Source organism: Pygocentrus nattereri, chromosome 24 (assembly GCF_015220715.1).
Source record: "Pygocentrus nattereri isolate fPygNat1 chromosome 24, fPygNat1.pri, whole genome shotgun sequence".
NCBI classification, from domain to species: Eukaryota; Metazoa; Chordata; class Actinopteri; order Characiformes; family Serrasalmidae; genus Pygocentrus; species Pygocentrus nattereri.
Window position 1 is genome coordinate 18481518 of NC_051234.1, and position 10939 is coordinate 18492456.

A 10939-nucleotide genomic window follows, 5' to 3' on the forward strand; every position below is an offset into this window, starting at 1 on the left:
ACTTTAATATTGAGTTGAAGCATTCCATTATGAATACTGAGAAAATAGTTACAGTACAGGCAGATTATCGTCTTATTGTATGGCTAATATTACTGTAACAATATTGTAATAATACATCAAAACATTTAGTATCATCAGCCTTGCTGCATATTGGTCAAAACCACTTTTCTGAAGCAGCAAAGGATTATCGTCTCCACTGCAACTTAATTTTGTTCAAAAGTTTTCCATTATTTTAAATGTCAAAGAGCTGCTGAGTTGCGCTAACATCTAGAGTAAATGCAGCAAGTTTATACTATTGGTAGTTAACTTCAACCTTGCTAGCTTTCTAATAGCATGCTAGCATACCTTACCATAATAAAAGCATGGGATATTAAAGTGATATCATTTATTTATTTATTTTGTAAAATGTCATTATACAGCAGGATTTAATACAGAAACCTTTTTCTGTCCTTTTTTTGAAAATATGTGATTCTCACTTGCTACGATAATGCTAATTTCAGTTAGCTATGAGATTCAGTCTCAAGTGTCATATTAGCACCAAGCTAATAGTTGTGTACACTTGCTTTACCACATTAAGTTTAAACATAACACAGTTCTAGCTTCTTGGAGTTCGTAAGTAATGAATGTTACATATTCTTTACTTTGTATACTGCAGTTTTATTAAAAATTTCAGTAAATACTTCATAATAAAGCCTGACTTTGAGTATTATTGAAGGAGCCTGTCAGCTTTTAAATGTACTGAATAACTCACAGTCATGTTCTACAGTTTCTCATTAGGTTGAATGAATAACTCACTCTATATGTTGGTATTGTGATATAAACTTTGTGATCTATAGTTTCACGTTAGGTTGGATGAGAATTTTGCAAACATTCTGTAAAGGGTGAGGGTGGATCATGAAAAGGATGATTAATTCTGTTGTGTAAGCATTTGCACAATGATTAATTTTTATTATGTTCTTTCCCGTTGCACAAAAGCAGATATTTCCCATCAACATAGAGATAAACTAATAGGCTGTAAGGCTTCAGTATACAGCAGCACAGAGAGTTTTCATCCTCACTCCAGCGGCAAAAGTCCATCACTTCAATGGCCTCACTCCAGCGCCAAAAGTCCATCACTTCCAAGAAAGTTTGGAAACAGCTGTTTTTTAGAGAGAGAAACGCACCGGGGGGAGGGGGGGAGGGGGGTGACGCGGGCAGAATCCTGCGTCACATTGCTTTAATTTGTTCGCCAGCTGCCAAAAAAAATTATGGCCTGCTGAAGCGGCTCCGCTGCTGGCACCGCAACCGTCCTGGCAAAGCCACAGCTGCTAGAGTCCAACACCGAACAAGTGTAATCTTTACAGTACAGTGAATTATAATAAATTCCAAAAAGAAAATAAATAGAGGTGAGAGACCCAGCTCTAACCCCAAAGCTGTAAAAGCTGCTGGAGCTTCTTCAAGTGTCCACAAATATTCAAATAATCATTGTCTATTGCACATTTTTTATATTACGGAGTGATCATATGGAGCTTTATGTCCCTGTGGGATTTGGCAAAGTGAAGTACACCTCAGTGAACCTAATAAATACAACCCAAATGTCATTTGCAGACAATTACACAATCTTTACTTTGCACTGCAGCCTGTATGGAGGCATTTATGAAAGTGCAGACTAAGGGGTTGGCGATATGGCAAAAAACATCACAACACTTGAAGGCATGATACATGACATTTAGCTTGTGAAGAAGTTGGAAATAATGAAATAATTATTATATAAGTTAATTCAACATTTGTAAAACTATTTAAGATGGCAGGACAAAAATGAGAAAGATGATGTCATAAGGGGCTGCCATCCAATGAGATACTTAGATTTTATACAGTCACTCACTGATTGTTGTTGTTGTTTACAAGCTCTCTGTAATTGGTTTCAATGTGTCTCTGTAGGATCCATGCAGTTGCACCCATTATATAATCAGAAAAGAGTATCAAGATGTAAGTTAACATCATAATGACAATATATTATCATATCACCCAGCTTCAATAAACCCACTTGAAGGGGAACTGCACTAATTGCAGTATGAATATGCGGCCTGATTTAGTCTTTGTTTTACGATCGCTTTGAGAAGATTTTGGCCTAAAATGTATTTTTAAAATCCATTTATGCTGGAACATGCAGTGCATCATGAGGCAAAACAGTCCCTGAAGAACACATAATTTTTCAGATTTTCTGCTACTTTACCATGCATTAGTGGTTTTGCATAGGAAACATAATATACTTTTGGGTACATCTGTGATGTAGATATCGCTGCAACACAAATATCCGAGTCAATAAGTTTCTCTACAGTGAATCATTTCACATCAAACCACTGTGAATTACTTTGTTTATGCTGAAATCATTCAATTTTGAAAAAAATCCCCTCTAAACTGCTAAGTACAGGTCTTCAGTTGAAAGCCAGTGTGCAGCCCTCAGCAAGTGAGCTCCTTTTACATGTTCTCCACAGTGCCTACATTTGTGCCATTATATATGTCATAATAAACGGATTACAAGCCATGCACAATGCACGAGCTTTCTTTTTCTGTTCTGATCTTCACCGTCACATTTGGCACAAACTCAGCAAGTCTATAGCCCTGCTCTCTGTGCTGATCTGTACTTTCGGGGTCAACGGTTTATTCTCTTGCTTATCTTATGTTTTCTTTTCTACCGTTGCCAGCCGTGCAAACCAAAAGCAGATGTTTTGATTAAGCCCACTCAAAATCTGCCAAGAAACTGATAAAAGAAACAAGGCATTACGTCTCCAAATGATGTGTTTCAGGTGATGGGGTGGGACTCCGTGCACCTTCTAAAGCAAGCCAAAAGACTTCCTATGACTGGTACCTCGGGGGTATATAAAGCCTTCAGTCCCTCTCTGAAGGGGGAGTCATCCAGAGCTGTAGGACAGGAGGAGCTTTGCAAGCCTTGCACATACACAGAGAAAGAGGAGAACGAGTTTGTATTCCTGCAAAACCAACAAACTTATCAGCATTTTAGTGAAGGTAGAGACTTTTATTTTGTAGCAGCGTTCATTATCCACAGATTAGGCCAATGCATGACATTGATTTCTAATTGATTACTACTGAAACGATTTTGTCTTTGCACATTTATGATATTTTCACAAAAACAGCACGCATGTCAGAACACTTTTCGTGTTGTATTGCATTGCTACACTGGCTTTTATAGAGCGATACTATATTTTTTTGCAACTTTGCAGAAAAGTAAAGAAGCCCTCTGGAGTCAAATCCAATGAAGCTGATGATGAATGAGGCGTGTGTGGCTGTGGAAGTGCTGCTCTTGTGCCTGTGGTGTGGAGTATGTGGAGCGTACGCCCTGAACTCCACCGCGGCTCCCTCGCTGACTCTGGGCGGCCTCGGCGCACCCTTGGCCGGCTCCGACACGGCGCTTTTCCCGCGCGGCAGAAGGAGGCGCGCCATCTCCCAGGAGGACATGCTAGCCATCCTGCACTACCACAACAAAGTCCGCGGAAAGGTTTTCCCTCCTGCTTCTAACATGGAGTACATGGTAAGCCGCTCTTTGGAGCTTTTAAAGCCTTTTTATTGTCGTTTATTTGCCAGTGCTGTTAGCTAAAATGAAGCGCTGCTGATTAGCACGTGTGCGCGCGGGGCGCTCGGCGACCTCGTGAAAGTTCACCGGGTTCAGATTCCTCCCATAGTGTGTGCCTCTGCGTTGGTATTTGTCACTTTGTAGGGACCACATGTTCCAACGGTCGTGACAGCACGAATGTCTGGGTGTCGTGAGGATTTATCCCAAAAATCAAAAGCTTTTATGAAGATGATTTATACATTATTTGTTTTATTTCATTTATACATGGACAGGTAAGCCCACTGTGTCCAGTGTATCAAGTCGGATGCTCTGTAAGACACACAATAAAAAACAGTGTAGTAATATAATAGACATCAGTGTAAAGAAAACAAGGCAGAGAATAGATATAAAAATGAAAACAGCTTGGCTAGAAGGTGAAATATGAAGCATTTTAGGACTCTATGGGCATGAAAATGCTTGCATATATTGTAAATCCTTTAGTTGAGAATGGTACATTCAGAACCAGTCAGTCATTTGTTCTGACTGTAAGGAAAGATGAAATGTAGGCTGGAAACTGTTTCACTAGAGCTTTGTAAATAAAAACCAAATGTTGCTTTCTTCTTATGTACAAAGATGGCAGGCCAGCTTTGCAGTACAGCTCACAGGGACGGGCTTTAAGTCTGAGTGATAAAAAAGAAGTGCACTGTGATAGATAGCAAATATTTGCTGTAACGCTGAATCACAAATGGCTCCGTATTTCCTATATAGTGCACTACATAGGTCAGGAAACTGTTGCAATCCACAGCCAAACAGCAAACTAAATGTTAGACAGATGTTAGACCCGTGTGGTTTAAGCTGGATACAAATTTCATTCCCTCAGACATATAATTCAGTCTTTGGGTGTCAAAGCCATTATTTCATGGCCTACATAGTGGGAGCAAGGAGAATTCTGAGATTCAGCCTTGCTTGCATAGGTTTCAGGTTTGGTTTAGTGCTACTCCAGTTATCTCAGCATTTGGATGGTACATGGTGGCCATGCTGCCTTTACTTATGTCTCCTGGACTGTTGGAACAGGCAGCTAAATTTGGCGTGCTGAAGTAGGCCCGGCCCACCACGAGACAGTCCTTTCCTACAGAGATCTGTGCTACAAGCTGTGCAGTGGTGGGCTCTACCAAGCATCCATTTACTTTATTAGTCTACTTTGGTCTTCACTGGAAAACCAATGGTGCAGATGATATCAGCAGATTTGGAGTTTGGAAGCAGCTTTTTTTTTCTTCCATTTCATTTCTTTTGACTGTATTTTCAATCTCTTGGCCACATGTGGCTGATAATACAACCACGGGCAAGTTTTAAGGTTTCATTTTATGGCTTGTGAATTTGGTAATGGTGAGGGCATGATTAGGTTACATTAAGAAAGTAAGGTAGGATAGATTTAGCATAGCCAGATGGTATCCTTCTCATTGCATAGCCAGATGCTGCCTTTTCATTTTGAGCCCCGCTGCGTCTGCTAATGGTATATATTTTGCCAATTTTGTCAGACTAAGCTACTAAGCTTGCCGGCTCTCCAACAGCTAGTATTACATCCTTAAAAATGCATGTCCTGGCATCTACAGTTAGCAATGACACAAGTTACCTTACTATTCATATTAAAATCAGATATTAGAATTGGAGCAATGCTAAGTTTAAGGGCTAATACTGTATGTCAGTAGTGATTTCTTAATAAATATCCACCTAGCAGTGCTGTTGCTAAGATTCTAAGCTGTACCCCTTAAAGCATGATCTTATTTTTCAGGTAATACATTTCTAAGGGCTCCATATCACTTTTGAAATAAAATAATTTGATATTGTGTGGAATTATTACAAAGCAAGACATTCACTTTCCAGTCCTTACAGTCTATATACAGAAGCCAAACTGCAAAACCGGCCTGTTTTGAATTGTTTTCTTACATATGTTTGTTTGGCCTACAGCCATTTAGCCCCGCCCATTTATACTGAAGTTAAAAGGCGTGTTTCTACCTGGACTGCTATTTGAACAAAGCACAATCCATCCATTTTCTAAGCCACTTCTCCGTCAGGGTCGCTGGAGCCTATCCCAGCAGTCTTTAGGCGAAAGGCAGGATACACCCTGGACAGGTCGCTAGTCCATCGCAGGGCAGACAGACAGACACTCACACCTAGGGGCAATTTATCATGTCCAATCGACCTGACTGCATGTCTTTGGACCGTGGGAGGAAACCCACGCAGACACAGGGAGAACTTGCAAACTCCACAAAGAGAGGACCCTGGTCGCCCGGCCGGGGAATCGAACCCAGGCCCTCCTTGCTGTGAGGCAACAGCGCTACCCACCACACCACCATGCCGCCCACAATCCAGGATAGTCAATTAGAACAGAGCTCATTTACATATATCTGCCTTAAAGGCACAGTAATAAAAGCAAAAAATGGAAAGTGGTCATGTAAAGATGAATGATTATTGTTTTTGATAAATAACAGCATGTCAATGTCACATAGGCTCTTTAAGGTTTATAATTCAGTAACTACTATGAAGTTCATGAGTAGTTGTTGTAGTTATGAGAGTGGGAAAACTCACATATGAGTTCTCAAATATTTTGAATCTCAAATATTTTGCATTTTATTCTGCTAACGCATTTTTTAAGGAACACAAGAAACACTGTGCATATAAAAAGTAATCAAAGTTATTGATTGTTCCAGTCTGAATAACTCTTAAGGCATGTTTTGGTGTATCTCGTGTCCTTCAATACTTTCAGATTTGGGATGAAACCCTAGCCAAGAGAGCAGAGCAGTGGGCTGCGACGTGTCTTTGGGAGCACGGGCCTCAGAACCTTCTCAAGTTTTTGGGGCAAAACCTTTCTGTTCGAACCGGAAGGTTTGTATGACATACATAAATCCATTCATCCTAAACAGATACTCATTTTTGGTCAAAATACATACATTGTAAGAGTAAAGATCTTATGTGTGAATGGTCACTAGATTTGGTTTTATTTGGAATGTAATGAAGGTTTCAGGGGAAAAATGCAATAAACAGGAACTAAAGTAATTTCATTACCAGTCTGCTGTGGCAGAAGAAGGAGAATGGTCAGTTAAGTGGTCAATTGTCAATGTTCTGTAAAGCTTGTCCATTCTTGCTATTATTTTGATGATGAGGAAGAAAGTATTGCTACATCAAGTAGTAATGGTGAGGAAGTTATTCTTTTTCTTTAAGCCAGTGCAGATTCGGTGTGAAAATATCTGAAGATTTTGTCGCCCCGCTCTGGCGCAAATGAAAACTGTCCTAGAGATACTGAATGTTACTGTTAATTACTCAAATCGGACTCACATATGCAAGGCTCAAGATTCGACTCAAACTGCAGAGACTTGACTTGTTTTCACACCCCAGAGACTCAAGACTTGGACTCACACTGCAGAGACTTAAGACTCAGACCTAGAGACTTAACTCAAACAGACACTCAAGATTTGGACTCGAACCTCATAGACTTGACACAGATTTGCGCCCCAGAGACTTGAGACTCAGCTTAGACTTAAACCTCAGAGACTCCAAACTTGACTCAGACTTGAAACCCAGAAACTTGAAACCCTAGTTGGACTTGCACTTTAAAGACTCAAGACTCAACTCGGACTAAGAGACTTGGCACTCGACATTGACTCACACCCCAGAGACTCAGGACTCAGACTTGAACCCCAGATACTCAAGATTCAGACTCGAACCCTAGAGACTTCAGATTTAGACTCGTACTCCAGAGACTTCAGATTTAGACTCAAACCCTAGAGACTTGACTCTACCAGAAACTTAAGACCTTACTCAGGCTTGCACCCCAGATACACATAAACTTAATATAAGCTGAGTTGTGTTTTACAGTGTCTCATTAGGTTGAACAGCATTTTGTAAAGCTTGTGGAACCTCACAACAGTAGCTACAAAAACACACATAGTTGTGGGGAGGGCTTGGATAGGGCAGTACTATTTAATGAACATCTGTTTCCTCAGTGGTGCTCAGTAACATTGTGGTTTGTGGATTGGATATAGGTACAGATCCATTCTGCAGCTGGTAAAGCCGTGGTATGATGAAGTGAAAGACTACTCCTTCCCTTACCCTCGTGACTGCAACCCCAGATGTCCTCTGAGGTGCTACGGGCCCATGTGCACACATTATACTCAAGTGAGTTGATTATGATAGTCTCCAACAAGGGTCAGAAACTCATAGTACACTGGGGGCCACCAGCCAGGTGGTCTTCTGTAAGGGTGGCCAGTTGTAAAAATGCAGGAAAAAGAAGTGTTCATTATTTTTGTAGCTAGATATTTAAACTACATAAAGTTTTCAAATGTGATTCATAAATAAAAATATGGGAAAAGGTGTCCAATAATTTTTCCCAAGCATACATTTTAATTTTAATTACAAAACATATACAATCCTTTAAGTGCATCTTTGACTCTTATTTTGATTGTTCCTGCTGAACATGAGTGAAGTTATTGTGAGTGAAGTGTTAAGCAGTTAGATCTGTGTTTTGAGTGAATTTCAGTGAGTTTGATCATTTTGTTCATTTCTTAATGCTGACATGCTGTATCTGTCCTGAGTGAATCCACAAGTACATATGTAACTATCAATCTAAATTAGAATAATGGCTAAGTTAGTTGTAGCTGAATTAGTCATGCATGCTCAATGTGCAGCGTTCGTGCTGTGTCAGGTTTTTGTTTGAATAGTTTTGCATGCAGCGCTCTGTCTTTGCTTTTAACATTGCAATCATCAGTCTAAGCTGATTTTATGAGGCTTATATTATAATAACATTCGCTGTGTAATAGCCTCCATTGTTTTCCAGGGGTCCACAGTTAATCAGTTTTATTCATGATTGTTTTTCTGGTTATGTTTGGACAGATGGTGTGGGCAACATCAAATAAAATTGGATGCGCCATCCATACATGTCATAATATGAATGTGTGGGGGGCGGTATGGAAAAGAGCGACGTATTTGGTGTGCAACTATTCACCAAAGTAAGTGTACATACAGACAATATCTTCTCATAAGGTTATATAGCAGATACACAGTTCACATGCACCTTTTCCTTTTTTTGCTGAACTTTAGCTCCAAAGTAAGATGAAATGACTTACAAAACACTTTGGCACAAACTTGTACAGCATGCCTTGGAATGAAAGCTCCTGGCACGAGTGGAGTATCAGTGGAATTTCACCCCAGTTCTGGAATCACACCAATATTTATGTATAACCCTACTCATGACTGACTTCTGGCCTACTTATTTTAATCCCACTGAACTGCAGGCTTGAGAAAAGCATAGCAAAATAGTTTAGTCTAACTAAGAGCTCAGCCATAGGGCAGAAAGCACCATCCAGTCCAGTGAAGGCTGGACCATGTGGACATTTGATTAGCTCCACCAGAAAGTGTCCCCCAATAAACATATTTTGTGTCCCTCCAGCAAACATATTTTTATACTTGTGAATAGCTTATTCAAATCTTTATTTTCACTGAAAGTGTATGTTTTATAGTATTTTACTAATAAAATGAAAACAAACTGTAATTTTAAGTAAGATACCTTTTTAAAAACACGGCCACCATCACAAACATTAACTTTAGTGCCCTCAAGACAAAAGGTTCGGGCACTGCTTCATGTGCAAAAAATAAACATTACATGAACAAGCTGTTTTTTAAGCTGTACTTGCAACCAATGGAATCATTTTTTGGAAGATGTCAAGGTTTCAGATATTTGATAAAACTTCACAATTCTTACTATATTTTCATTTTTATGTTGCTTGCTCTTTTTCAAGATTGGCAGATGATTAGCTGGGTTGCAAAAAAGATGGTCGATATTATGTTTTACTTTACTTTTATTTACTATTTTTTGTCAGGGACAGTGCCCAGCCATAAACAGTGTCAACAAAACCAAAAATTAGACTGACTGGTGACCTTCTGCCCAATAGACACGGGATGATTTTGCCATTTTTTTAGTTGACGTTATGCATCTCAATCTAAATTTAATGTTAACATACGTAATAGCAAAATGCTCATCTAATGGTACACATAGCCAACAATGCATCAATTAAAACAGTGTTTTGTCACTGTCAGAAGACCTTGTATCTCTAAAATGGATTCTATTGGTCCATTTATTATGAAATTGGAACGCAATGTAAAGGGTAACTGAAGATTTCAAATAAACATTTGGAGATACAAGGTCTTTACATGACAGCAACAATTTACAGGCATTACAGTTGAAATTATGCACACAGAACAGGCAGTTATCATCATCTTAAGGTAATATTGTTAACATTGTTGCTGCTTCTGTGGTTGTTTGTAGGGGTAACTGGATTGGTGAAGCTCCATATAAAGTTGGCGTGCCATGCTCCATGTGCCCCCCCAGCTATGGAGGGTCGTGTAGCAATAACATGTGCGTCCCTGCTGTGAACTCAAACTACCTGCACTGGTTCAAATAAACCAGTAAGCAGAACGCATGTCACAGAGAGGCTCTCCAGCACGGAGGTTTTTTTGCACAACATATCTGAATTACCGTGATTTGTATATATGGTGCTATTTAAAATATACCCTTTTATGTTTCTTTTTATCTTATTTCAAGATCATAAATTATTTTCTTACTTTTTATACCAGGTACTGAGATCATCATATCATTTTCATTTATAGGGATAAAACTGTCATTTAGGGTTATGTGTATAATAGCATGAATGGTGCTCATAGGTTTATTCATCATTATGCTCTGTCAACATTAGCTCGATATTAAGGGTTGGTGGCTGCTTTAACTATTATGTGGTGCTATGGACATTATACGTGAACTCATTCTGATCAGTTCATTTTTGGGGGGGCGGGTATGGCTCTTGACAGTTCATGTTCAGTGAATGCATAGAAAAGTTGAGTATTACAGCGCAGTCAGTCAAATTAGTTTCAAATGGTCACTCTAATGTGATCGCTATACATCTCTGCACTTAAACATAAAACATTTAGATGTCAGCATAGCCGTCCTAAAAGAGTAACGCCAATGGAATGACAGAAGAATTTAAGGAATATACAATCTGATACTTTATTATATGTTCTTTTGATCACAGAGACAAGAATACTTTTTCAGCAGTTTAATGCTGAAAAAAAGTGTTTATTTGGGGGGGGGGGGGGGGGGGGGGGGTGTTTGATTTAAGTCATTTGCTGTGATATCAGAACAATTTGAAATCATTATCAAAATCTCAATAGGTAACGTTAGCTAACTTGCTCCAGTTTTGTTCTGCTAATCTTAAGTAATCTTAGTAAACCCCGTTTTAGTGATATATAGAATCATTTTTAAAAAGGCATTGTCCATCATAGCGAATTACCATTTGGCTATTCAGAAGAACTACTTATGGATTTGAGTGGTTCTTT

At 39.2% G+C, this 10939-nt stretch overlaps 1 protein-coding gene across 1 annotated transcript; it reads left to right on the forward strand.

Moving 5' to 3' along the window:
* The first annotated feature begins 2897 nt into the window (after positions 1-2897).
* pi15a (peptidase inhibitor 15a) lies at positions 2898-10640 on the forward strand. Its single transcript, XM_017696137.2, has 6 exons — positions 2898-3009; positions 3225-3532; positions 6321-6439; positions 7597-7729; positions 8444-8559; positions 9876-10640. Exons 2-6 carry the CDS (start codon positions 3257-3259, stop codon positions 10009-10011), a joined length of 780 nt encoding a protein of 259 aa, XP_017551626.1. The 5' UTR covers positions 2898-3009; positions 3225-3256; the 3' UTR covers positions 10012-10640.
* Positions 10641-10939: the final 299 nt, after the last annotated feature.

Coding starts and splice junctions, on each gene's coding strand:
- pi15a (XM_017696137.2), top strand. CDS start 3,257: ATGAAGCTGATGATGAATGAGGCGTGTGTGGCTGTGGAAGTGCTGCTC. Junction 6,440..7,596: donor CTTTCTGTTCGAACCGGAAG/GTTTGTATGACA, acceptor GATTGGATATAG/GTACAGATCCATTCTGCAGC. Junction 7,730..8,443: donor TGTGCACACATTATACTCAA/GTGAGTTGATTA, acceptor ATGTTTGGACAG/ATGGTGTGGGCAACATCAAA.